The sequence below is a fragment of the Podarcis filfolensis genome, assembly GCF_964270895.1.
Source record: "Podarcis filfolensis genome assembly, chromosome: 2".
NCBI lineage: Eukaryota > Metazoa > Chordata > Lepidosauria > Squamata > Lacertidae > Podarcis > Podarcis filfolensis.
The window spans coordinates 94,050,248-94,077,889 of record NC_139605.1 but is presented as its reverse complement, the minus strand read 5'-3'; the positions used below and the strand labels follow the sequence as shown (position 1 = coordinate 94,077,889).

Genomic DNA, 27,642 nt, shown 5'->3' with positions numbered 1-27,642 from the left:
CCCCTTAGAGACTGATCCCCACTACCCACCTGAACAGCCTCCGCATTATAGAATCATAGAATTGTAGAGTCTGAAGATACCCCGAGGGTCAGAACCCTCCAGCAATGCAAGAATCTCAACACATTGTCCCCCATCCAGTTTGAAACCATACTGGACCCTGCTTAGCCTCGCAACATGCATGGGGTCAATGCATATTGCAAAGATTCTCAAACCCTTGAGGAGGAGAGGTTTGCTGCAATGGTTGAAAGGCCATGTAACTTCCAGGTTCACCCCAACTCCACCTGAACAGCTTTACAGCTGTAGATTTTATATATGCCACATTCAGTGGAGCGAATATTCTTCCTGTGGTTTGCTGTTAAGCGCACACGTCATGCTGAGAAGTTGTAGCGTTGCCATGATCCCTTATAGGGAGCGAGTGTAGGAAGCTGCTGTTCTACTCGTATCAGACTTGCCTCGTATTGTTTACACTGACTGGCAGTGACTCTCTGGGGTTTTTGACCCTACCTAGAGATGCTGGGGATTGAACTTGAGTTCTTCTGCATGCAAAGGTAGTGCTCCACCACTGAACTACAGCCATTCCCCAAAGATGCTAGATACTGTAGCTAGTCAATGCTTTTTTCTTTATTTCTAGTTTATTTTTAATTGACGTTTAGAAGGGTTTGGAGGCAGGCAAAGGGGGCCACTAACTGATAGGGGAAGGGGAAATCACAGGGACCCCTACAGGTTTGTCTGTGGCTGTTGATGGTGCCGTAATGGCCTTCAGGAGAGCAGAACTATATGCTCTGATGTTCTTGGCCAATGTTGCTGAACCTGCCAAGAGTGCCTAAATGCAATTTATTGTTGAATCACTCTTAAAGAAGGGCCAGTTCCTACTTTGGTAATGGGGGCACTTCTCTTGTAGTTCTAGTAGTAGACCAGTACAGTAGAACCTCTACTTACCACCGACCCTACTTGCAAACAATTTGATTTGTGACCATGGCAAACTCGGAAGTAAATACCAGGTTTGCCACGATTCGCGCACACACAGAACAGCACTGCTGCCGAATGTGCATGCACAGAACTGCTCTTCTACCAGCGACCCGGATCGACTCACAAGCAGACCTCCAGAACGGATTCAGTACGTGAGTAGAGGTTCCACTGTAGTGCAAACTCAAAACATGCCAAATCAATTAAAACGCTGTTCAGAGCAGAGCGCCAGAAATGCATTATTGGCTCGAGCAGTAGCCCTAGGACAGTAGCCCTAGGACAGGCATGTCCAGGGTCCGTTTCAGGGGTCTAACTGGTCGATTTAATCCAGCCCCTGTGGCAGTATATGTTGTGGGATAGAATCCTAAAAAAAAGCTCAAGAACCTCAATCCTAAAAGCTCAACAACTTTGAGGGTAAAATTGTAAAAAAGCTTAACAACTTTGGTCTGTCTTTAAAAGCTTGCAGTCGACAAGAGGGTTGCACTAAACTAAGCATTTCTGTCATAAACCCTCAATGTTTCTATGATGGTGTATCTAGAGCTTCCCATGCTATACTGATTTAAAATGTTATTTTGCTTGCTGATCTAGGAAAGGGTTAGGAAAGAGCCTGTTTGACTGGTCCTGGCAACAACTTGTACATCGCCTGCAGGAGCTTCCTCACACTTTTGAGAAATCATTGTAAATATTACCCACAAGGAGTCTTCTTGCATTATAAGCACTGAACTATCCAGCCTGTCACACTGATTAAATGGTAGGTGCTAAAGCAGAAGCTGCTGCTCAAGAAACCACTCATATAGCGCTATTCCTGTTTTCAGGCAGAGACGCCTAATATGTATGGAAATGCATATATGGCTTTTTACCCAGTATCCAAGTTTTTTTGTTTTAATCCAGAATAACTAACCACAATACTGTACAGCTAAGTAGCTCTGAGAGTTCTAAATCTACTACAGGACTCTGTAGGTGGCGCAGTGAAAATGGGAGTATGTTACAATGATTGCTGCTTCTTGCTTATATAATAATAATTATAGTTAATTGCTGGAGCTAGTTCCTTTTTTAGTTGCTTCCCTAAGGAGACACCTGTTCATACCCCAGGAATTCTCGAACACACCTGAAGAGGGGTTGGGTTGATCACAGTATCTGATGCACATGGAGTCCTGACTTTGACCTCCTTCATTGGGAACAGCCTTTCCCACTTTATTAAACAACAAAAATGCTATTCCTAAGCACCCTTAACCCCCCTCTTTAACCTCTCCTGTGAGTAGCCCTGCAGATTGGGGGCGGATGCATGTTGGGGGTGCAAAATCAAGTTGCAGTTGGGCCAGTGTGATCCCAACTCCTCTCCCCACCCTGATCTTGTATGGCCTACTAACATCTCTTCCTCTATAAAAAAATGTGCAGTGCTTAAAGAGAATCCAAGGTAGGTCAATCCTGCCCAGGGCAGACCCACCCACAGGGCAAGGTGAGGCAACCCAGGTGGCAGGATCCGATCTTTATCCTCACTCCTTGTTCCTGATGTAGATCTTCATTCCTTCCCTGGTGGGAAAAGGGGAGCCATGTTGTGGTTCACTAGCAGCACCCTAGAGTGGAATTCCCACTTCTCACAGACGGGTGGGACGCTTTTATTTTTATAAGAAATATAATACTCTGCTGCTGTTAAATTACATCCCGTCCTCTTGTCAACTGCAAACCCCTTAGTGACACCCGCCTCGTCGACTCTTCCCTCTGGGCAAGACAAGGAACGCAAGGAATCATTTTGCTTCACAGGAGACCCCACGGCGCCCAGGCACATCCCGCTCTCTTGACTCCTGAGAAAACCGGCTCTATTTAAATTTAAATTAATTAATAACCCGCCCTTCCTCCCAAAGCAGCCCAGGGAGGCAGCTTGCTATCTCTCCAGCCTTTATCAGCCACGCTGTGTGGGCACCGCGTGGCGCGGGCAGCAAAAGGGGCTCCTCCTCCCCGGTTGCAATTAATGTAGGTGTTCGTGAGTAGAACACAGTTTGCTATGCGTGCGTGGGCGCGTGCAGGTGTGCAGTTGCAGCGACAGGTTTGCAAGCCGCAGAAACAGCGTGCTCCGGATCCGACGGTACAGCATGAGCAGCAAACCCAGGCCCTTGCTTACGCTCCGGACCGCGTTGCCCGTCACGTGGGACGCGAAGCCTCGCCTCTTTCGCGTCGGGTTTCAGGGGGAGGTGCCGCCGCCCTCCTCCTCCTCCTCTTCGTCGTCCTCCCCCCTCCCCATCACGTGTGCTCGGCGGTGGGAAGGAACTTGCTGAGTAGCGGCGGCAGCAGCAGCATAGCTTTAGCAGCCGGGCAAAGCAGCCGTGCAAGAGTCTGGCTGGTAACATGGAGGAGGACGAGGAGAGCGGATACGGTGAGCAGGGGAATGAATTAGATGCATCCAAGGAGATGGGAAGGAACATCTTTGGCTGGGCCAAGGTGGGGGAGCGGCGGGTCTTAATGGCAAGGGTGGGGGGCGCTCAGGGATTCGTTCAAGCCTTAATCTTGCGACTAGTTAGCAGGGGGGAGTGGCCCTTGCATGTTCAGCGAACTGCCCTTGGCTTAAAGCGGGGAGTGTGCAATTGCTGCCCCACCACCACCATCCCGACACACACACATTCGGATTTGGGAAGGAGTCTCTCTTTGCATCCTTCCTGGTCTTAGCAAGCGAGGATGAACGGGATTTGGGATCTGTGTGGCCGGTTGTCCTGAGGGGGGTCCTGCCTGAGTGGATTCTGAGGGTGCGCTAGTAAATCCCGAGGAGAGATCGGCTCCTGAGCATAGGAAATAGAGATTGTGCAAGGCCGTGGTGCGGTGCGGGGTGAGGTGCCGTTGGTTCAGGGTGGGGTCACAGAGGGTGCTCTCTCGGGTATCTGGTTAGCACTCTCGGTGGGTGGGTAGGGCTACCTTTTTCCTTAATCACCCCCTATGGAGGAGGGCAGCTGCCTTTCGCGTGGGGGAGAAGAAGGGAAGCTTCTGGGCAGCTGTTCCAGCCCGTGGTCGCAGGGCGAGGACAGCTGTTCATTGCAATGGGGTGCGCGGAGAAATGAGCTTGGAGTCGGTTGCGGTGGGTTTGGGGGGAACAGGCGTGCGGCCGCCTTTTGGGGGGGAGGGAGGTAAATGTGGCCGGACTCCAAAAAGAAGTATTGACAGGGAAGGGTCAGGGGTGGCTCCCCTTGCGCTGAGCACTGCGGTGAGGGTTAACGAGAGACAGCTGGGCCGTGTGTGTTGGTCGGCTTGCGCGCCTTTGGTGGGGGGAACTTCGTGCCGGCATTTTTCCTCTAGGCTGGGCAGGGAAGCGTAAACTGCCTCTCGGAGAAGGGAAGGAGGGTTGTGGGGGTGACTTCAGGGTAGCAACAGCTGCATGAGCAGCAGATGCTTCCCCTTTCTGCCTGGCTCCTTCGCTCTCCTTCCCAGGGAAGAGGGAGAACGTGGCTCTTTCTGAGGCAGAGTTCAGCTGTCACATTTGTGCCTCTTCTCTCAGTTGCTCGCTCTCTCTCTCTCTCTCTCTCTCACACACACACACACACACACGGGGTGGGGTTGCTTTTTGGGGCCTGGACTGATGTCTTTGATCTGTGTGTCCAACTGTCATTTCCAAGTGTCATTTCCTGCCAGTGCAGATCACCTTCTAAAAAGGTGGCAGGAGCCCCGGAGATGGCCTAGTGGCGAAGGACTGGATGACTGGCCCTGCCAGGCATGTCGCCTCATGTGACTTGTGGGAGGCCCTCGGTCAGGCCCTGATCTTACCCAAACCCTAAATTACAGTGCTAGGTATAAGTATTCTGCAGAAGTGGTGGGAGTGAGTGCACTGCTCGCAAAATGACATTGTTCGGGGGGGGGGTGAGCAGTGGTGGTGCCCTTCATAACCCCAGTGGCCACTGACTGGAATTGATGTATCCTGAACTGGGGACAGCAGGCTTCGGCCTGGAGGATTTGAGGTTCGCACACAGGCCTGTCTTGTGTAAGAGGTGGGGCAGGCCGGTTTCCTGAAAGAACCCACATTTAGAAGGAACTGGAACAAATTTAGAAATGCTGCAACAAGCCAGGCAATAACACAGCTAAAACTTCCTAAGCACCTGTCTTCAGAGAAGCTGCCCTCAAAATAAGCAGACAAGATTTGCTGTCATTTGTAGCCCAAATCATTTCGTCTGGTGCGCAGGCTGCAAAGGTGCTAGCCTTTCTTGTTCCAAATTGAGGTGATGTTTCTGCCCTTGGAAAAAGGAAAGAAATGTACATTCAATATACTGATGTAGGATATGTGTTGTCAAAATTGTTTGACTGATTGAGCAGGGCTGTCCCATGTCGTTTTGCTTCGTGAGGTAAGAACGACAAAGTGGTGTCCCCCTCATTCCACACAGAAGGGCCAACAGGATCGGAAGCTGAATATTACTTCAACAGTGACAATGGGGCAGTGTCCTCCACCTCGCCTGAAGGTGGCAGGGTCACATAGGCGACACGAGGTCCTTTTTGCTCCTTTCTGCCCCTAGCATTTGCCACTTAAGGCAGCCACCTCACTCTGCCTAACGGTAGGGCCGGTCCTGTGTTTACATGTAAAACTGAACTGTGGAGGTCACTCCTTGTGCTGGAAATGCCACTTTGGCTCTCAAGTAAGCTATGAGATGCTCCACTTCAAAGAGTCTTTGGTCCTTTGCTTATTCAGCTTTCTGTGTATGACGCTGCAACGGAGGGAGTCTCCCAGTGCAGTCTCCCCCAAATCCACTCCAATTCCTTTAACACTGGGAACATCTCTGCAGTGTCGTTGCACCAGGAGAACGAATTAATATGTATGACCCAGTTATGGGTGACTGGCTGACTTAGAGGCTTCCCCAGCAGAGCTGTGAGCTCAAATCTGTGTCTTAGCAGCTGTGGCACGCTGGGACAGTAGAGGCTTGCTTGATTTATTCCCTGTCATGCAAATGGCACCCTGGGCTTCCTTTATCCAGTGTGCTGACGCTGGGACCTCTGGGGCCAGATGCCCTTTGTGCCTGTGCTGCTGAGTCCTGTATGTGGATTTGGCGAACAAATTAGCTTTGAACCTCGGGTGGCTTTTGAGCAGGGCGACATGGATGCAGCATCTCCATTAATCACAGAGACCCAGGCTGAAGCTGTAGGTGATGCCCGGGAGGCAGGCGGTTCTCTCAAGCAGCAGGCACACATGTCCCTGCCACCAGCGGGCTTGTCCCTGATTTGCCTAGTACATGAATATTCCAGCTGTGTTGCTCACTTCTTGCTATGATCCCAGAGACGGTGTCTGGGGAAAGTGGAGCGGTGCTTAAACGATGTATGCATGCAGCTGCTTTCTCATCTAGCCTGTACTGTGAGCGATGGATTAGATTTACAGGGGTAATCTCCCTTTCAGGCAAGTGGCAGCCTGCCCAGTTCTGCTCACCATGGTTCTCAGCCCTGTGCGTCTCCAACCTGGGTAGCACTGCCCAGTCACATGGAGGGGTCCTCCTGCCTGTTCATCAGCAGAGGTGACTTAGGGACAGCAGCAATTCCAGGGACTGATGCTTTCTCCTTCCTCCCCTCAACCCCCAGGCTGAGCTGAAGGGTGGAGGCTCTGAGGCTGAGCTCTGCTGTGGTTGCCACTGACAGCTGGGTATATTTGAGCTCCTTGTTTTCACAGGTTATCATGTGTTTGCTGTAAAAATGGGATTATGGCTCAGGTTGTGATTATGGCTTCTCTACAATAACGTTAACAAGGGCTGTTGAATACTTATTGTATGCACGCATAATTTTTTAATTTTTTGCTGCCATGTGCCGGCGAGGGGCTGCTTCTAGCCAGACTGCGATTTGATTCAATCCTAATGTATTTTCCTTTACAGTGTGGAGGGAAATGTGTTCATGGGCATGGGGGACTAGTTTGTAACCTGGTGCAGGTCAGAACATTCGTTCTCTGAGACCTGAGTATATTGCATCACTCACACCTAGAGGACAGTTGGTGAGCAGTGGAGAGGAGTTGGTCTTGGTACTCTTTCTAGGTTTGTGGAGGAGAAATGTCTTTCTTCCCTGTTCACTTTGGTGATTGCTTACATCTGAGATAATGTAGATTTGTGTGTAGCCTTGGTGGAGGAAAGGGGGTTCCATGCAGAGCATGCTGCCGTTTTGGAGACTCAAAACAAGCCTGCTGTGTCTCGTCTTAGTGCACTTGTAGGACAGTCGCTTCTGAAATCAGCAGCTGGCTCTCCTCCGCTGGCCCTCTTGTTTACAGGGCAGCTAAATTTATCCATATTTGCATGGGAGTTGCCAGGTTGCTCCAGCCAAAAAGGAAGCGAGGCTACCCTTGCAAATGTATGCAACTCGCGTAATGACAAGAATTTCCCCCCAGAAAACTTTCGTGGGACATTTCTGAATCTACAGGGCTCTCACTGAACATTCTCATTGATCCTATCCACGAGCTTTCAGGACACACTGAACGGAAAATAGCTTGGCTGTGCTGGGAGCTGGAGTACAGGAGGCCACTGTGGAGGTGCCTATCACTCTGATGGGCCCAATGCAGACAGCGGGCTCTGAAACAGTTAACAAATTCCTCTGCCCTCTCCTAACTTATGTCAACTTGACAACACAGAGAAAGAAAGAGGCAGCTGTGTGTGTACTCATGCAGTGAACACCACATCCTCTGTCGCACATCTTTCCTCCTAGTTGGGTGGTTGCTCCACTTCTTTGTTCCTCTTCTTGGGTGTCACGCAAGCTTAACTCATCCCTCCCTCCCATTTTGCCCTTCCTTCAGTGTGACTTGCCCACAACTCACCTTACTTTGCCCTTGCTGCCCTTCTCTCCCCTGTCCATGGAGGTTTTTCATAGCCCAGGGAAGGGCTAGGCAGCTGCAGGGTTCATCCAGCTGTGCACGCACACACACACACACACACACACACACGCACACACGAACCCTTTAATGCTCCACCTCCTCGTTGTCTTTTATCACCTAGTTTCCTGCGCTTGGCCGTTTTGCTCCATCGGTGCAGACTTTTGCCCTCTAGGCTGCCTGCTTTGCCAGAATCTAAGCATGCAAGCTTTTTGCACCCTGCTTTTTGTGGTTTGCATTCAGTGGGCATTTCCTTGCCTGCTGGCTTGGTAATGAAATCTCCAGGCCTTAGACACACAAACAGGGCAGGAGATGGTATCGTGTTTCATCCATTTGCTGCAGGACCCTATATCCCTTTGGGGCAGCTGTCCCCTGACACATAGCAGCTGCCCACCAAAAATGCAGGCTCAGGGATGCAAGTGTCCCATTCAGTGTGTGCTAGTAGTTTAATGTCGAAGTACCTCTGTAGGGCAATAAGACTGCAATGGGGGGTGGCTGTGCAGCCTTTACAAATGGCTCAGGGCTTAATAATAATAATAATAATAATAATAATAATAATAATAATAAATTTTATTTATATCCCGCCCTCCCCAGCCGAAGCCGGGCTCAGGGCGGCTAACAACACTAAAAAAGTGCAACATTATAAAAACATTATAAAAATTAATTAAAATCAAAATTGATTTTTGATCAATCAGTAGTTTCTCAAATTCTCAGACTGTCGCTACGGATTTCCCTTGGAGCTGCGTAGGAAGAAAGGCAGCTTGCGGTTGCCCAGTGCTTATAACCTTGTTGCCATAGGTATGTTGCCCTTGCCAACAAGGAAATAACATCTGCACACTTCCCTTTGCATTCTGGAGCCCGGTTTCCTTTGAAAGAGCCTACTTTTTAAAGGCTCGTTAATATCGAGGGAGCTTGAAATGATGCTTTAGAGCCAGCAGGTGGTGCTCAAGTCTCCCGACTGGACACTGCTATCCCACTGAATCCCAACACTGAGCACTTCCAGTAATCCCCTGTGGTTTTAACCTGTGGGGGGCAGGGGCGGTATGGTTTTCATGATGCCCTATGATTAATCGGAAGCAGCTCTGAAGATCAGCGTGTTTATTCTCTGGCTTTTATTAAGCAAAATGCTTTGAGAATGCATCTGCTCTGAGAACAGAGAGGTGAATTGGTCCTCTTGTGAGAGAGATGCCCAGCACACACCGTGGGATTTTGGGGAGGAGGCGCTCGCATGTGATATGGCAGCTGGCGATCCTTGAATTCTGCTTGGCCCAAACAAGGATGGTATAAGTAGAACCAGGAGCACCAAACAAGGTGACATGGGTACTTGGGCCTCAGGAACCCCACTGCTGTGTGCTGTCCGCGGTGTACAGGTAAAAAGTTATCACATGGTTTGACTGCCTCTTGCATCTAGTTCACTTGCATTCTTATATTCTGATTGGCTGTGTGAGGGGACAGGTGGCTGTTGCAGAATTTAAATGCTTTTGGCTGGCAGGAGGGGCATGCATCTGTTAACAGGGAAACAGGTTTCTTAGGAGAGTGGATAGGGAGCTGGGTTAAGTACCCACAGATCTTTTGGTCACATGACTGGAGGCATCTTTCCATTCACCTCTTGTCTTTAAGTTCTTGCTGGAGCTACCAGCACGCTTCCCAAAGGCGTTTGATGCTCAGAAAGGATAGGAACTTGATTTTTTGCTTTTAAATGAATAAATACAAAACTTGCGGTTGCCAGTGATTTGTGTTAAAATAATAATTAAAAAAAAAACAACACCCAGGCTGATCATGTGGTGCATTTGCACTCTCTGTCTGCGCAAGAGGCCTGCTGTGGTGGAGCAATCGTTTCTCTCTCTTTAGCAGCGTTGTGGATACCCAGATCTGTATGAAAAGTGATTGCTCAGTGAAGTGATGGTGTTGTGGATACAAGCTGCTGTGGAACAAAGTTAGTTTGCTTGGTCAGCACGTTCACTGCGGAACTTGCTCTAGAAGTGAAACAGATGTGTCTGCCCTTTGGGGGGGGCAGGGGTGCTGGTGGAATGTTGCTGAGGGTGCAGCTTCTGTCTTGGTTCGCATCACGGCAGAGGCCCTGAATGATCGAAACGGCATTGTGCTGCATTCGACAAGCAGATGCTTGGCCAGACATGGACAAAGGAAAATACGCAGGTTCCAAATAACGGGCTCGTTTGGGGTGGCTTCAGGCTTCCCATCCCTTCCCAGGAGTCTCCTATTTCCTCCCATGTTTGGGCTTATTTCTGTGATTTCAGGACAGTGTTGCTAGCCTTGCGTATTCTTCACTCTTTTCGGAAGCTCCTGTTCTTCCTATCCACCCACTGAGTTGTACTGCTGAGGTATTGGGAAAGATGCAAACGTTTACGCAAGGCTAGGAAACGTCTTCACTAAAACAAACATCAAAACAAAAGCACGAGAATCTGTTTTCATTCTTTTAAAGAACTTGTTTCCAGTTCTCGTTTTTGTGGAGAAAAAGTGAATTCCAAAGGCTGAATAGCCACAATGTTCATTGGGTGGGGAGGCTGAGAGGAGGGTCTTCGTAGAGATAAGGATTTTTATAGTTCTGTCTTTTCCTTCTTCAGGGGTCCTAGAGTGTCCCTGCCCCTGCTCTCCCCTTCTCCCCATCACACACATTGAACTGTACCCCAGAAACCTTTCCTTCCTCCACCACCCCAGCCTGCCAATGATGTTTTCCTTCAGGAATCCAGATTTTAGTAAATGAAGCAAATTAGAAAATAAAATGCAAGTTGATGTGAAATGCATTCTCATTGCAAAACATGACTTCTGCATTTGCTAAAATCTCTGCTGTTATGTGTGATCAGGGCACATTTGCTTCTATCCCCGCCCCCTCCCCCCCGTCTGCCCCTTAGCTTTGAGACCTGGGTGGACTTGACTTGTGCAAAGGCCCAGACAGGTCAGAAAAAAGAAACCCCACGTTTGCAATGTCTATGCTTTCTAGCTTTTCACTGCCTAGCTTCTCTCTCTCTCTCTCTCTCTCTCTCTCTCTCTCTCTGTGTGTGTGTGTGTGTGTGTGTGTATTTCCCCCAGGCAGGTGGGTCTGGGTGCCTGAGCTTCCTGTCCCAGCCTGGAGCAGATTGGCTGTGGCACTAATCGTACTGCATGAAGGATTACCGGCCACCAGGATTAAAGGATTTCTGTAAAAAGAGCTGAGGAGGAATGGGGGATGGGCTGCTGCAAGAGCTGGGAGGGCATACATGACTGGCTGATGGGGAAAGGAATGAGGTTGGAAGGTCTTTGCCTGAGGAACCAAGGTACCGTATTTTTTGCTCTATAAGACTCACTTTTTCCCTCCTAAAAAGTAAGGGGAAATGTGTATGCATCTTATGGAGCGAATGCAGGCTGCGCAGCTATCACAGAAGCCAGAACAGCAAGAGGGATTGCTGCTTTCACTCTCCTTCTTGCTGTTCTGGCTTCTGAGATTCAGAATATTTTTTTTCTTGTTTTCCTCCTCCAAAAACTAGGTGCGTCTTGTGGTCTGGTGCGTCTTATAGAGCGAAAAATACAGTACTTGTAGGCCACAGGGGAAATGCATGGCTGCTGCTCTCTAGAGATGGAGAAGTCCACCAGTGACCTAACCCAGGGCAGTCCAACCTCTTAGACCAAGTGGGCCACAGGAGTACTTCAACACAGAACCCAGGGGCCGCACACTGAATTAAATTTCCACATTGTTAATTAAAGCATTTACAATATGGCCAATGCTATTTAATATACACAATTAATATATTTTAAGGGTGAGCACTCCTAAACATAATGAGACCAGCTCCCAAGTAAGTATGCATTGAATCAGGTCAGGTTGCTAGGCTGCGATCAGTAGGACAGGGTTTCGACTCCATGCAAGCTGACCTGGGATAAAGCCCTGCTCAGGTCAAAATGCAGTGCAAGCCTAATGCGTGCCTATTCACAAGCAAATGCTGTTTATTTCATTGAGACTTACTCCCAGGTAAATGCAGACTGCACAGGGCTGCAGCCTTAAAAAAATATACATGGAGATATTCAGCTGTCTTAATACCACTGCAAGGGAAATAACCTCTCTCACATTAATAAGTTGTTATTGCTATAATTATTGTTGCTTATATCCTGGGCAAAGTTAGAGGGGAGGAGGGGGGTGGCTGGCCTGTTCGGCCTTGCAGAGGCTGAGGGAGACACAAGAAGTGCCTTTGCTGTTTCTGCGTGCCCCTCACAGCAGCAGTGACAAAGCCGGCTACTCGAGCCACACTAAGAAGCCCTGAATGTTTTCAATGGCTGCATGTTGGACCACCTTGATCTACTACCCCTTGCATGAACTAAGGACAGCTTTTACGCTCCAAGCAGCAGGCATTGAGCTTCCCAGTGGGTGCTTCTCCCGTTTTTAATAATGCCCCCACCCCACCTCTGAAACTGGAACTGAGCTTAGGGAGCGGAGTGTGCATACACAAGGTGGAAAAAGAGCGTTTGCAGTATCAGCAGGCATGGGAGGGGTTGCACACCCATCCCTCCCACCGCCTTTTTTTCTCTCTTGCAAGCCCCTTATCCCCACCTCCACATTCAGGTTATCTCTCCGAAAGTGGCTTTGGGAATGTGTGTTTGCTGAGATTAACCCCAGTGTAGTTTTCTCATTTTAAATGTCGAGAATGATGCCCCACAAGCCTCCCAGTGGGCCTTTGAACTATACAGTATAGGCATGCTGTTGAGGGTTGTAGAATTATTGGGTTGTTCTTGTTTTTAATTTTTATTATGTATTTCATGTTTTTATATTGTGATTCTATGTTGTGAAGCCCTGAGACCTGTGGGTATAGGACTGTATACAAATAAAATAATAGGTGGGTATGCGGACCTTTTCTGGAACTTCCTAAAAAAGCACATTCCTAGCAATCCTTTGGCTTTTCAGCTGGTCTCAAACCAGTCTATGCTGTGTATCTGTCACCTTTTGGAAGCCTGTGTCCAGGACATGGGGAGTAGGTCACTTCACCTGTGGGACTCTCTTGGAGCAAATGCCTGGGCCTCAGTTCTCAAGCTGTAAAATGACAGTGGCCAGGGTTGTAGGGTTGCTGGGAGGGTGACTGAAGTGCGCACACAAAAATATGGAACAGGTTTCAAATGCGAATTCTAGCTCTTGAGATGTGCTCTCATTTGCTCAAATGTCTCTTGTTGTCTCAGGAGGAGTGCTTGTGCAGAGTCCTGCTTGTTGAGTGGGGTACCATCTACAACACTTGGGAGTAGTGAGGTCCCGCATCTTATCAAATGTACTGGTCACTGAGGGCGTGCTATATGGGCTGGATGCCTTACTGAATGACGACGTGGTTCCTATATCCTTGGAGGCAGCGGTGAAATCTCTGTTAAATGAATGAATGTCAGATCTACAAATCTTGGACTATCCTCCACTCCCTGATAGTTCATTTCATTTCATTTTTATTTATTTATTTATCGTGTTTATATTCCCCCCTTTCCTCCAAGGAGCCCAAGGTGGCATACGTAGTTCTGCTCTCTGTTTTATCTTCTCAACAATCACGTGAGGTTAAGACAAACTGGCCCAGTGAGCTTCATGGTTGAATGGGGATTTCAACCCTAGTCTTCCATATCCTAGTCCAACACACCACTACATCACATGGTCTCATTGATTTTTTTAGTTAAGCTATTAGAACATGGGATGGCTTCCCAACTCAGCATGGCCTTGGGCAATGCTGATTATTTGGATCCATTTCAATTTGTCTTCAGACCTGGGTTTGGGACAGAACAGCCTCTGTCTCCCCAGTGGATGGCTTCCATTAGGGAATGGCTTGTGAGTGTGTGTTTCCCTGTTGGTTCTTTTGCAGCTCTTACTGGCTTACAACATTGATGACCATGCAATTCTTCTGCACCATCTTGCTAAGTTGGACCTGGGGAGGGGAGAGTATATGTTAGCACTGGTCCTTTCTGGAAGCTTTCCCACCTAGTTTACCCAATGTATGGCATAGGATGCTAAAAGTTCATATCCCCCAATGGGTCCTGACCCAAATAAGGCTTCTGTCCCGATTCTTTAATCAGGTGCATATCGAGGAGAAGCTCAGCATACGGAGCTGCTTCTTTCACTGCCAGGGGCATCACTTGGTACTTAAAGAACCCGAGAAACAGATCATGATGCAGATTTGCATAAATGTACAGTGTGCCTCTGGGTAAATTAAGATGGCAAGGCTGTTGCTAGCACTGCACTTAGCTGCACAGTAAGCAAAGTTTGCTTTTTTAATTTAAAAAGGAGGCGGAGGAAAGGGGATCTGGGGCACAGGACAAAATTCAGTTCCCCTGGTCTCTGCTACCCTATAATGGACTTTACGGACCTTGGCATGCAGCTGTTCAAGGAACAGGAGCCTTATTTGGGGCAGAGAGGACTCTTTCCCTGGAGGCATTGCTCTGCTCATTTGGCTGGCTTGCAGTAAATGCTTCAGCGTAACAGCTTTGCTTGCTAGCTTCATTCTGCTGAAACCAGAAACATTAACTGTTTGCCGTCCCCACGCTTCTCTTTTCACTTACCAGGACCATACAGCAACAGGATGGCTTTTCTGTCCTCCTGTTGGATAAAAATTCCCATTGTCTTTCCACCTGACTTTGGATTCAGTTCTGTGGGCACAGCGCTTGCCCCAAAGTCTTGTCATCGCCTAGTTGTGCACCAGTTCAGAGACTGAAGCAGCAATGGATCAATATCTGATGTCCGAGGGTTTCATTAAATAGAGTGGCCTGCTCTTCTTTTTGTATGTAAGGCTTGTCTGAAAAGAGTTCTTCTTCTCCCTGCCTACTCATTTGGGGCAGAAGTCATTATGGGGCTCCTTTAGTTCCCCTTCGGAGTCTCAGGCACCAAATACAGTGTGAGAACTGGTAGCTCATGAGGGCTCAGCCTTGTTAAAGAGCCTTTTGCAATGTTGATACAGACACCTTTCTTTGAAGTGTCATCTACTGGGCATTTACCCCTTGGCAAATCTCAGCAACAGATACCACCCTGCAGTGTTCATTCATTTTATTAGGTTTGTATCCCGATTCTTCCTCCACAAGGGAGCCCAGGAGTACCGCTGTTGTTGTTGGCATCTGTCTATCGAAAGGCAATGGAGTGTGCTTCCAGGGGTGATGTCAAGCCAAAGTGACCTCCCCGGGGTGCAAGCCTGGACAGTGTGTAGGGAGGTCCTGGTCTGGAGCATAAGATAAATGCAACACAGTGCAATAAGCCATATATTTCAAAGCACCATTAAAAACCTAATAAAAATAGCAATAGTTAATACCTTGAATGCAGAGAACCTCCGTATTGATCTGCTTCCGTCAAGCAACTTATTACTAGACGGTATAAAATCTTCATGATGTTATTATTGTCTTGGGCACTTATCCCATCAGAATGAAATTTTGCGGAACCCAAACTGGGAATGGCACGGAGCTTCAGGGCCTGTTGCAGCTCTCCAGAGTACTTGTTGGGTGACAAAGCCTTTCTTTGCTGATGCGATCTGCAAATGGGTTCACTGGGGACTTCCCAGCTATTAAGAAAAGTAGTTGGTCGTAAAGGTGAAAAGCCAGTTTGGTCTCTTGGGGGTGCTCTAAAGTAGATGGGGGATGCTATCATTGCAAAGCTGGAAAATTAAAAACAGAGGTCAGCAAACTTTTTCAGCAGGGGGCCGGTCCACTGTCCCTCAGAACTTGTAGGGGGCCGGACTATATGGGGGGCGGGAAATCAACGAATTCCTGTGCCCCACAAATAACCCAGAGATGCATTTTAAATAAAAGGACACATTCTACTCATGTAAAAACACACTAATTCCCAGACCATCCGCGGGCCAGATTTAGAAGGCAATTGGGCCGGCTCCAGCTCCTGGGCCTTAGTTTGCCTACCCATGGTTTAAAACATGCAACATTTTGTAAACTATGGGATGATGGATTGGCTTTTCTGGAGTCACTTATGCCCAGGGAAGTGCCAACTTTTCATGGGTATTCTCTTCTCAGATTCTGCCTCTTCTGTTGATTGATCTGGCTTATACTTCTCCTGAGCACCTCCCTCTTCTCTCTCTGCTGCTTGCTATCATGGAGAGATGTCTTTTCTCAGAAACTATGGCTCATTTTTTCACAAACGGGGAGTTGCCTCTGTGTATGTAAAAAAAATAAAAAACACACATATTTTACTTTGGGTGCTGGTTGTCAGGGTCCTGAACCCTATTAGTTTGTGGGCCAATTGTTTTGCTTTGCTCTACCGTGGGTAAGAAGCAATAGAACTGGAGCCACGTGCTAAGGGAATTACTTGGTTTGTTTTGTTCCTGTGCTAATAGATCCTAAAGCTTATCAAACTATTATGAAATGGGATTTCCGTAAACTTTCACTTTCCAGCAGTCTAGCATTTAGCTGCCAGAAGGAACATTGTGTTGAACTTTCGATAGATGAGAAAGCTAGAGTCGTGTGTTTCCAGAAGTACTGGGGAGAACTTCCAGAGGGATAGATGTAATACATAAAAAACCCAAGAGTCTTCTGGCACCTTAAAGACTAATTGGAGGAGGGCATTCTCCTCCTTTTTGATGCACCTTACAGGCAAACAAACTTTGTTAAGATATGTTTTTATGGGCTTCATCAGATGCTTGGAGTGCGATCCTTGGTTGTTGAGTATATTCACTTATGAGTTTAAAGGCAGGAAACGTAAATTTGAAATTAAATGGGAATATAATGCAGTCTGTGATAATTCAGTTAGATATTAAATTTGCAGCAGCCGTAATTGATAATCTTAGTGTTGTTGAGTAAATTAACACCTGTAGTAGGAGAAGAAATCATTGTTTCCATTTGTTGCCCCCCTCCCGGAAACCCATGTCCTCACTGTGGAAAGATGTGTGGATCCAGAATTGGCGTCCACAGTCACTTATGGACTCATTGTTAAGACTGTGTTCATGGAAGACCATCTTACTCAGCTACGAGTGATCGCCGAAGAAGATGATTTTTATATGAGCAATTCCAGGTGATTAGGAGATCCAGAAAAAGAATAGTGAGGGTGAGTTTTAGTGGAAACGTATCAGATGAATATGGAAGCTTTTCTGTGTTCTCCTTTTTAAAACAGGGGACCCATGCTGTTAGCTGTCTAATGTAAGCTTGTTCTCGAAGCGTTTGGCAGACAGTGCTAGCACCTGTGCACTTCCTTGCCGCCACGTCCTCCGCAGCTGGGATGTGCACCTGTGCTTGTGGAGATAAGCTTGCCAGTTCCCGTTGTGCCTTGTTTCAGCTGCTGTTCAGCTTGGTGCTGCAGGGATTCTGGCCCCATTGAAGAAGCTCTTTATGAGCCTCTTGAGACATAAGGGAGCCAGTTGTGGAATCAGAAGAAAAAACACGAGGATGTAATGAATCCTGTTTGCTGGACTGTCCGTTTCATTCTCCATGAGTTCTCACAGAAGAAATTGCACACTTATCACCTAACTGGCCTTTTATGGATTCCCCATTAGTCAGGTTCGCCACACTCCTGCCAATCTTTCCTCTTAAACTCTGGCCATCTCAGGTTTCCCTGTGTCTTCCAGAAACAGAGTCATGTCTCTTGCCTGCTCTGCAGGTTCCAAGTAGGGCTCCCAGTTCTCGACAAGAGTGCTAATCTGATATTGCTTTGCACATCCTAGGAGAAGCAGCAATACCACCACCTTTGCCAGTGAGACTTCTCTTGCCCTGTGCAGCTGATTAGATTGGATTAGAAGTTCAAGGTGGACTGGAATGTGTTTGAACTTGAGGCTTGCGCCGGACAAGTTTTCTCTGAGACTGTGTAATAAGAGATGCAAGGAAGAAGAGTTCAAACTGAGTTTATTTGCACAAGCACAAAAAGGATGGACCTCTCTGCAGCTTTTTGTGTCTCACCATAACCACCAACGCAGGATAAAACACGATCTATTTTAAGACAAAAATAGTTTTGTGGAAAGCATAATGCTGTGTCAATTCTGTGACACATCAAACATTGTTTGTACTCCCTTGTGCAGACAGCAGACATGGTTTGGATTTTATGCATTACTTTTAATACATCACCATAACTTGTTCTGTAAACTTTTGGCTTCATACTGTGTTAAAGAAACTGACTTTTAAAAAGCATGTAGAAGGGGCTGATGTGCTGCTTTGGGGACAGGTGTGTAAACCAGGCTTGTCATGATCCCCAGCAAATTAAAAGACAGCCAGTAGCCCTGTCGAAGGGAAATAGCCAGTCACTATCTGTCTTGTCCAAGTTTGTGAGGCTGACCTTTCTGTTCTCATGGGGGCTAAAAACCTTTTAAGAGAACAGCTGAGAATTCACCAGCAGTTGCCAGGGCTTCGCAGCAGCAACCAGTCTCAGCCTTTTTTTGCTTTTGAAACCTTTGTAATTGGGATCCAACTGGCCAGTGTCTTCCTGTTCAGGTGGAACCTGCTTCGGAGAAAAGGGTCTTACGCCTAGAGAAGTGGTCTTGAACTGCACCTACCAGCAAGATCCACATGGTGCTGCTCCCGATCCTCCTTTTTCTAGCGGGCCGGGAATCGCGCCGACTCCTTACTCTGCAACTCTTACCCTGCTGCTTCCTTGCACTTTCCATGCACATCTATGCACACATGCGTCTTTGGCACCTGCATGCGTTACATTTTCGTGCACCTTCCTTTTATGTGCTGGCCGTTGCATAGCAACCACTGGCTCACAAGATGCTTAGAGCTGTAATAATGCAGCCGGATAAAACCGACCTAAAAATACCCCTTGCCCAAACCTCTCCTGGGCAGCTAGGAGGAGTGGCTGGGGAGGAGCCGGGGGGGCACCTTGGAAAAAGTTCCCAAACTGAATTGCCCTCTAAGTGGCTTTGTGCGTCTCTCGTCAGCTGTCCAGCGCAGCGGGAACAGTAACAGTTTCCTGGCAGGGAGCTGGGATTGGCTGGGCTCGGTGCGTGGGAGTCTCTGCTGCTCCTTCTGCTCCAGCCGGACTGGGGATCCCTCTCCTGCTGTGTCTCTTCCCTCCCCACCCCCTTGCACTGTCTGGAAGAGGGGGAAGTGGAGGCTGCTGCTTGGGAAGCCATTTGGTGCTGAGAAAGTGGGCACCCTGATGTTCTGGCCTCTGCACCCCACCTTGCGCCTGGCTCTGACCTGCTAGGCCCTTTTCACCTGCCCAAGGGCAGCACCCCCTGCCCAGTCTTGAGAGGGCATTGCCTCAAGGGCATCATCATGGGCACTGTCAGTGAGCTCTGTGCCTCCAGTTTCCAAGCCTTCCTCTTCCCCTCCACCTTGGTAGCCACCAAGCCAGGTAGGTGCTTTATATTTTGCCTCTCCTCTCTATGTCCAGGAGTGTCTTGTGCTGATGCTGGGAGAAATGAGGTGCCGGAAGTTGGGGTGTGTGCAGTATGTATATTGTCTGTGGTGGGGCCAGGATTAGTCATCCTCTCCTATGCCCTGTCCCTTGTAAGCGAAGCCACAACAGGCATAGTGCACTGGTGTCCCTCTAAGTGAAGGCTACTGGTGAAAGGGGCAGGGGCCACAGCTTCAGTGCCTTTAGCTATGATGTTGCTTTCCTCTTGCTGAGATTTGGTGCACCGTCGTTCAGCCAAAGTGTAACCTTATCCGCTGGAGCTCAAAAAAACACACAGGTGACTGAATTGCTTTGGAATGAGGAGCTTGGAAGAATCCATCCTGCTGATTCCTTAGCTCAGGAACCAGTCTAACCTCTGTTGTACGGGTGGAAGGAAGAGGTGGCAATTGGCTCACAGCCTTATGTTTGGTTACAATAAGGCTGAACCCAGTTCTGTGTTTTGATCCCCTTGGCAATCTGTTTCCTCACATGCTCAGATTCAAATACAAACTCCAGTCCATTTCACAGGCAACCTGCTCTGCTAGTCGTAGAATCATAGGATTGTAGAGTTGGAAGGTACAACGAGGACCATCTAGTCCAGCCCCCTGAAATGCAATACCTCAAGGACTAGCTCTCTCCATGTGAACCTACCTGGACCCTGAGATCATCCTCTGAGGCCCTACAAGTGGTCCAGGGGGTCGCAACATGAGAACGGGCCTTTTCTGTAGTGGCTCCCCATTTGTGGAATGCTCTCCCTAGGGAGGTTTGCCTGGTGCCTTCATTACGCACCTGTAGACGCCAGGCAAAAACATGCTTCTTCAACCAGACCTTTGGCTGATTATACCCTTTTAAATGTGTTTGTGGGAAGAGGTGAAGGGAGGAGGGTTTTAGTCGTTTTCTTCTTCTATTTATTATGTATTTTGTGTTTTTATCTTGTATTTTTATGTTGCAAACCATCCTGAGATCTACGGATGAAGGGTGGTATGCAGATTTAATAAATAAGTAAAATAAAATAAATATTTTGCCCAACATGGGCCACAACCCTGAATTTAAGAGTCCCATGCTCTACTCATGGAGATGTTGTCCTGGTGTCTGCACATTTTCTGAAAGAGTCACTTGTGCTAACTTTATGCATGTTGAGGTGTGTGTGTTTTCCACATATTCTTGTGAAGATTTATTTTTTATTATCTGAAGTAAGTTTTCTAAAGTGCGTGAGAGCAGATCATTATTTTGCTGATGCCTAGCAATTGTGGCTGTGACCTCTTTTTGACCTCCCTAGAGGAAGAGCATATGCTATAGTTGTCGTAGTTGTTGAAGTTGCATTTATATCCCCCCCTTCCTCAAGGTGCTTTACGTGGTTCATTTTCCCCTCTCTATTTTATCCTTACAATAACCCTGTGAGGTAGGACAGACTGTAACTGACCCAAGGTCATCCAGCAAACTTCATAGCTGAGTTTGGATTTGAACCCTGGTCCCCCAGCTCTAACCACTGCATCACCTGTAATGGGTCACAAACTCTGGACAGCCAGTTTGGTGTCTGCATTGTGGAGTATGATGAATGAAAAGGACTGTGTTACACAAAGGCAGCTGCTGAGGCCTTAGGCCAATTCCATTCTCAACCCCATTTTCACATTATAAAACACACACCCTATGAGCTGCCTTACTGGAGGAAGAACCTGACTACGGCAGCTTACAGTAAAATCTATTCCGTACAGTAAAATAGCAAAACAAACTGAACAGAGCCAGCAGCAAAATCGGGTAACCCTGGGAGGGGGTTTGAGGGATGGGTGTGTTTCTAGACCTGCATACTGAATGCAACAGTCATGCAACTGTTAAACCAACTACAGTTTTCACCAGTATGGAAAACTGACAATGGGCAAAATTTCACTTGTGGAATGAATGTCTGCCTGTTGCACAGAGCCTCTACTAAAGAAAGATTAGCAAGCTTACTATGTATGGGCACTTGGTGAGACGGGCTTGTTTTCTGTCTCTTCTTCCTTGCTGTGTGACAACAGGATGGGTGGAGGGTATTGATTTGTCTGATGAGGGTTTGTGGTTTTAGGTTGGTGGGGAGGCTGGCAGGCCAGATAGAATGATCCAGGGTTAAAGCCACTTCACAGTATGAGACTGTTGGTTCAGGTACAGAGAGAATATAGCAGCCTTAGCACTGAAGCCTGTAACATTGAGTTCTCCGGTTCATTGGCTCAGCCCCAGGTTCTGTTATTCCTTGCATTCTGGTATTGGAAGTTTTGCTGTAGAGTACTTGGACCCAGGGAGTAGTTCTTGTGAGTTCAGTCTAGGGATCTGCAGCTGTAAAGGACAACTAATAGAGTACATTGGTACCTCGGGTTAAGTACTTAATTCGTTCCAAAGGTCTGTTCTTAACCTGAAGCACCACTTTAGCTAATGGGGCCTCCTGCTGCCACTGTGCCGCCAGAGCACGATTTCTGTTCTCATCCTGAAGCAAAGTTCTTAACCCGAGGTACTATTTCTGGGTTAGCGGAGTCTGTAACCTGAAGCGTATGTAAACTGAATCATATGTAACCCGAGGTACCACTGTATCTGGTATCTTCCCAACAATTTTCAGAACCTGATTTTCCCCTTTTAAAAAGAGAACAAGTTTCTGCCCCCTAGTATTTATGAAAGGCAGTGTGAATACATGGATGGATTCTTCATAAAACCTAGCCAGGGAATATGGCTGTTTCAGACCTTTCCCATCACCCCAGTCCTTGTTATTTCTTGGGTCAACAAATCTAGTTTCACTGTTTCCCTTGTTCAGTCTGACATAGGGTTGGTACACTGGTCAGTGGATTGCCTATTTATTTGACCATTGTCATATATGTTTGAATATTCCATGAAGGCAAGAATACCACTGCTTAGGTGGCAGATTTGCATTTTATTTCATTATGGGTTTCACTTCTTGATGAGGACTGCTTACCTCTCTAGTGGTCAAAGGCAAGCCTAGCAACATAGAAAACCTTTTCCTACCAACCCCCTGCTACAATTGCAGCTATCTCCAAACAGGAATGCAAGTTGTTTTCATTGGCAAAGTTTGTTATTTTAATTGCATTGTAAAACAGAACAAACAGCAATTGTAAGCTGACCCTGGAGTTTTAGGATAAAAAATGAAGAATAATCTTTCATTGACTTGTTCACATGTATAGAAAACATACTTTGCATTAATTCATTAGCAGCCTAACTTTTTGGGGGTGGGAAGTTCAAAAACACAGAGTCAAAAATCCTTGGTAGTCTGCTGCATGTCACTTAGACCTACCAGTAGATCCCAGTTTAGCTTCTGTCTAGTACTGCTCCAGATGCTGTCCACCTGCAACTTCCACCAGACTCAGGCAACATGGCAGTGGTCAGGAATGATGGGAGTTGCAGTCCAGCATTGTCTGGGTGGGCATCATGTTTATTCTGCCTCAGAACCTGGGGTTTTGGTTAAAGATTTTGAGGCTTATTTTTAGCAAAACAAACCAAGGTGAAATTGCCTGGTCTAGAAGATACCATATGTGGTTGTGCAGAACAGGGTATTGATTCCTGTTGCTTCACAGTGAATTTCCTGAAATACAAAATGTGGAAAGTGAAATCTCATACTAGATTAGTGACTAAAGCATGGTGTGTGAGCTTGTAAAGCCATGCAGAACTCTACAGGTGAGGAAGACAGCTAAATTGTGGAGGGCAGAAAGCTTGGGGTCTAGTTGCCTTTTTCTTCTTCTGCCTTATGAAGTATCCTGTGCAAAAAGGCATACACCTCTACTCCCACAAAAAGATAGATCCATTCTTCTTAGGCATTCTTTTGTAGGACCAAAGTATCAACAGCTGCGTGAATTTCTACCATGCAGCCTGGCAGTAGGATAGATACTGCAGAGTAATGGCTGGCAGCCTGCAAGCTCTTGCCAAACTGGGAGAGGAATTCTGCCATCGCCCAGTGGCTTACAAATAGGGCACAGCTGCAGTTTGTCATGAAGTATGTGAGGGGGAACCCAAGGGGCTGGTTGTGTTGTTCTCCCCACCTCTTCAGACGTTGGGGAGAGCCGTTTCCCATATGGCTGCTAGCTCCATCCCCAACAGTCAAACAGAAGGGGATTCTGCCTTGGCAGGAGCTGGGAGGGGGAAACGGAAGCCAGATGGTGTCCATGGAAACAAGGCCTGTACTCTGCACAGCCAGGTGGCTCCAGGCAAAGCATGGCTGGGGCTGTTGTTATGCCTCAGCTGTGAGTGAAGAGTGGGGTGATGGGCCCTGTGTGTGTCTGCCTCTTAAAAGTGAGGAATTGGTTGCACTTCTGCAAAAGTAATGGGCCTGGCAGACTTAGAAATGGAGTCCCTTTCCTGGCAGCACTGAAGTCTTACCGTATCTGATGCAGCAATGAGAGGCAACTGTCATTAGGAAAACAGGATGTGGTTGCAAAAGCAGCTGAGAGCAGGAACTTCTTGTGGTGCCTTCAACCCGTTTGTGCCTGGCAACTTGGAGGAGACGGGCAAAAGTTTGTTGACAGCCGGATCTTGTCAGACGCTATTTAAACTAGAGGAGCACTCCAAAGTTTCTTAATCTAGGAACAACTTTACAAAAGCCATTGTACCCTCTCTCCCTAGCTAGACCAGGTCTTTCAGCTCAAATGCCACATTCCCTCAGGGGCAGGCTGCATGCTGGTAGTAGGCAGGAACAGAGGCGGATGTGGGCATCTCCAGAGGCAAAGCTGGGTAGGGCTGTGGATGCGAATTTTCCCTTTGTATGGGAATCCGCGCTAAAGCCGGAGGTTTTTATGCACAGGTATCTTTGGCCATGCTAGTATTACCACAGTGGAGGACAGCTTCCAATCAGGCAAAATCACTCCAGGCTGATTTAGAGCAGGGGTCCCAAACTGTGACCTTTGAATCACTGGTGGTCTGTGAGCTTCATCCAAGTGGTCTGCAGCATTTCTGTGGATTTGCTGTTGAAGATGGCAATTGGCAAGTCCATCACGTTAAATACTCCTATTGATTTTTAACAGCTTTTTTATTGCTCCTTTTATTATAATATTGTATTTTATTGCATTGCAATTTGAATTCTATGAAATGCAGTAAAATACAGTGTGTAAGAAATAAAAGAAGCAATAGAAATACAATTGCTGCAGCAGACAGGAAAGTCAGTAAGTGGGCCACCAAGACCCCCGTATCCTGTGTGGGATATAAATAGGGAACCACTGCTGCAGAGTGTGGCCAGTGACATCTGTGGTCTGGGGAGAAACTTGAGGGATGGATAAAGAGGCCCAGAAAGCCGCATTTGTCCCCCTCCACCGTGGACTGAAATACCCCCACACCTCCTCTAGGCATACAGATGAGGTCCCCAACTGCACCATACATTTAAAGCAGAATCATACCACTTTATACAGCTGTGGCTTCCCCCAAGAATCCTGGGAACTGTAGTTAGTTGAGGGTGCTGAGAGGAGTTAAGAGAGCCCTATTCCCCTTACAGAGCTACAGTCCTCAGAGTAGTGGTTTAACAGTCAGTCCTTCTTCCCAGGGAACCAAAAGGTTTATTCATTAACTTCTGATTTGATTCTTGAACTGCCTGGGAGCAACTTTTTGAATGGCTCTGCACCCGTGTATGATTTCCTCAGCCACAGTTTGACCACTTCTGGTTTGCAACTGAGTTTGGGGAGGTGTGTGTCTTACAAAGCTTTGTTCCAGGCAGCCCTATCTTGTGGAGTGAACTGGATGAAGTTTTTGGGCAGATTGGGAATGTGAAGATGTGTGAATAAATCAGCAATGATGGAGAAGACTTGGAGCATCACCATGTCCCTCCTTTCTAAGGCCCTCAGGAAGAAAATGCGTTATTGTGTGTTGGGAATCTATGCATTTGCTTGACTTACTAATTGGCACTCTATTGAGCCAGGGCTTTCCCACCTATTCTCTTAGTCTAGGTGCCCTCCTGTCTGCCTTTGGGCAGCTGTCTGGGTATGATGCTTTCTTTTAAAATGTAAAATCTGGGACTTGCCCAGCAAAAATTGCAGGGTGATTTTACAGTGATTCACATATGTGCTCAGACACAGCTTGCAGAAGCCCTAGAGTAAGCTGGAGTAAGGAGTAAGCTGCAGTCATATAGTTACTGGACCATAAATGTGTGTAATTGCTTTTTGCAATCTGGGGTAGAGGTGGTAGCAGAGAGATTATTTGTAATGGTTCATGAGTTTGTATTCAGGAAGGAGTTCTCTCTGCAGTCCTCTACTGGCTTGATGGGTTAAAAGACAAATGTGACCTCCGCTTGGGCCAATGCCTTTTTATTATCAGTAGAGGGCAGCACATGGCCAGCTCTTATCTGTGCTGTTCTGTTACACACTTCCCCACATCTTACAGTGCATTTTCGGGGCTGAAAAAGTTTGCATGCAAATACATGCTTCATGGGGGGCGGGGCGGTGAGTGAACTGAAAAGCGTTGAAAAAGTGTGTATTTTACACAACAGTGTGAATTTTACACATAAAGTGCTCATAAAAATCTGTGCAAATGTGTCTAACAGACCTATGAATGCCAGTGAGGCCTAAACTGGATGGAATTAGCTGCCCTTTACTTTAACTTGACTTTGAATGGCAAGTTATTAGCCATTCTGCAAGGCAGTGGTTCCTGATTTCCATGGACCACTTGAAATTGGTTGAGGGTCTTGGGTGGACCACTTCAAGATTTTTCTATCTGTTGTAGCAATTGTAACGTGCATTTTGAAGAATTCAAATTGTAATACAATAGAACGCAACGTAAAAATAAAAGAAGCAGTAAAAATACAATTTAAAATCTGTCAGAATATTTTATGTGATGGATTTGCTTCCTCCCACCCTCAGCCACAAATCCAGACACAGTGCAGACTACCTGAACGAAGCTCACGGACTTCAGTTTGGGAGCCCCTGTTTCGAATAAATGTCATTCAAAACAAAACACCACATGCCACAAATGAAGAATAGTTACCATGCTGGGGCATGTTGAATTTTTAAAGTTTCAAATTCCAAAAGTGAGGGGTGCTAAAAAATTGTAACATGACCTGAGGATTCAAAAGCTGTTTTCAGGAACGACTGGGCCTGTGGATGGTCTAATAACAGTTCTCCTGGTAGACTAAAAGCATTTATAACATGCTTTTCTTCACTGCATTAATAACACACTTTTTCAAGGTGGCACACTTTGTGGTTCTTCTCTCCTCTGCCAGCAAGCTTCAAGGGGGGCTGCACAGAAATTTCAGCCAGTCTTTTCTCACCCCTAATATTGCCACAGTGGACCACACTGGCTCTGCACTCAAATGTGCGTAATAGTTTGTGATTCCCCACCCTTTGCTGCAGGCTTGGGAGGGGTTCTTTCTGCTATCCCACCCCACACAGATCATGCCAGCTAGTGTTTACATCCGTCAAGCTGTAGTTTCCTCCTTGCCTCCAGAGCAGGAGGGGGTTAACGGCCCTCCGGAGGCTGTGGGATCAGCACAGCAACAGGGCGTTGCTGGTTATCTCAGTTACCGCCAGGCCAGGACTGTGATGACGCCTATCCTCCAAGGCAAGGGCCTCCCATTGGCTGGGACAAGACTTGACTCATTCCAGGAAGCCGCAGCCAGACAGCAAGTCAGACTCAGGTGTCTACCCAGCCGAACAGCACGTAACTGTGGAACGGACAGAGACAGTGGTCTGCAACATCTCTCTGCTGCTGGCAGCATGGTGCTCAGGATGGAGAACGGTGAGAGCGGTGCAGGGTGGGGAACTCCCGGGCCCCCTCTTTGGGTGGTTGGGTGAGTTGTGTTTAGTGGTGGCGACCGCTAAAGGCTTCATTTGTGGGGAGCCATGGTCAAGTTGGATGTTGTACAGAAGTACGCACCTTCCTCTTTCATTAAACCTTTTAAATTTGAGATCTTTCCCAACCTGCATCTGTATTGGAATTGTTTCTAAATAAGTTTTCGTTGTTTTATCTCTCACTGTGTGCTGCTCTGGAAGTGAGTCTGGAATATAAATTTAATAAATACATAAACATGGGGTGAGTTCTTCAGAACATGGCCTTCCATGTTGCAGTGATAACTGACTAGTGTTCTGCTCAGTGCTGTTTTTCTAGAAAAAGGGGTGCTGGAACTCACCAGGAACACCTCCCTTGTTCTCTTGGAATGGCAATGGCCCCCATCTGAGAGGTGCTGGAACTGAGTTCTGGAGAGTTCAGCTGAAAAAAAGCCCTGGTTCTGATAATACTAGTGAGAGTTGAAGAGTGCTTTGAGCTCCTGGCTCACTAGGAGCACATCCTATGAAGATATGCTGCCCTGGGGGGCGGGGGGGGGGGGATTGCACTGGAATATGGGACAAGCAGTTATAGTAAGCAATGCCAGGTAGGCTTACTCCTATAGGGCCACTGCTGTGGCCTAGAGATTTGAGGGGTGGGTTTTTTTTGGTGAAGTGCCCTATTCCTGCTCTCAGCCGGGAGAGGCCCAGTCTCGCTGTACTTGAAAAGCAGGAGTTTCTGTTGGCAGCGCCCTGAGCGGCATGCTCCAGCATGCGACTCTCCCAAAATACCTCTCCTGCCCTTTTCAGTTCCGCTTCAGCCCTTGGGCACCAGGGAGGGTGCTGGGAGAAGAGCACGTGGATTTAATGACGCAACAGGCTGCTTC

The 27,642-nt window shown here is 47.4% G+C and overlaps 1 protein-coding gene and 1 long non-coding RNA gene across 4 annotated transcripts in view; one reads left to right on the top strand and one right to left on the bottom strand.

The window, feature by feature from the left end:
• The first annotated feature begins 3,151 nt into the window (after positions 1-3,151).
• Positions 3,152-27,642, top strand: part of CYTH1 (cytohesin 1) — a 57,767-nt gene continuing 33,276 nt past the window's right edge. Inside the window, exon 1 of one of the 3 annotated variants that reach the window (XM_083598818.1) lies at positions 3,152-3,340. In XM_083598818.1, coding sequence (XP_083454944.1) covers positions 3,313-3,340 — 28 coding nt within the window. In that variant the 5' untranslated portion in view covers positions 3,152-3,312. Of the gene's footprint in view, positions 3,341-18,519; positions 18,999-25,261; positions 26,730-27,642 lie in introns of those variants that run through there. The other 2 variants (XM_083598817.1, XM_083598816.1) reach the window with 2 other exon arrangements.
• LOC310755781 lies at positions 22,077-23,108 on the bottom strand. The gene is made up of 2 exons (XR_014544540.1): positions 23,057-23,108; positions 22,077-22,602 (listed from the first exon to the last, which is right to left on the bottom strand). It is a non-coding gene; the product is annotated as an uncharacterized lncRNA (long non-coding RNA).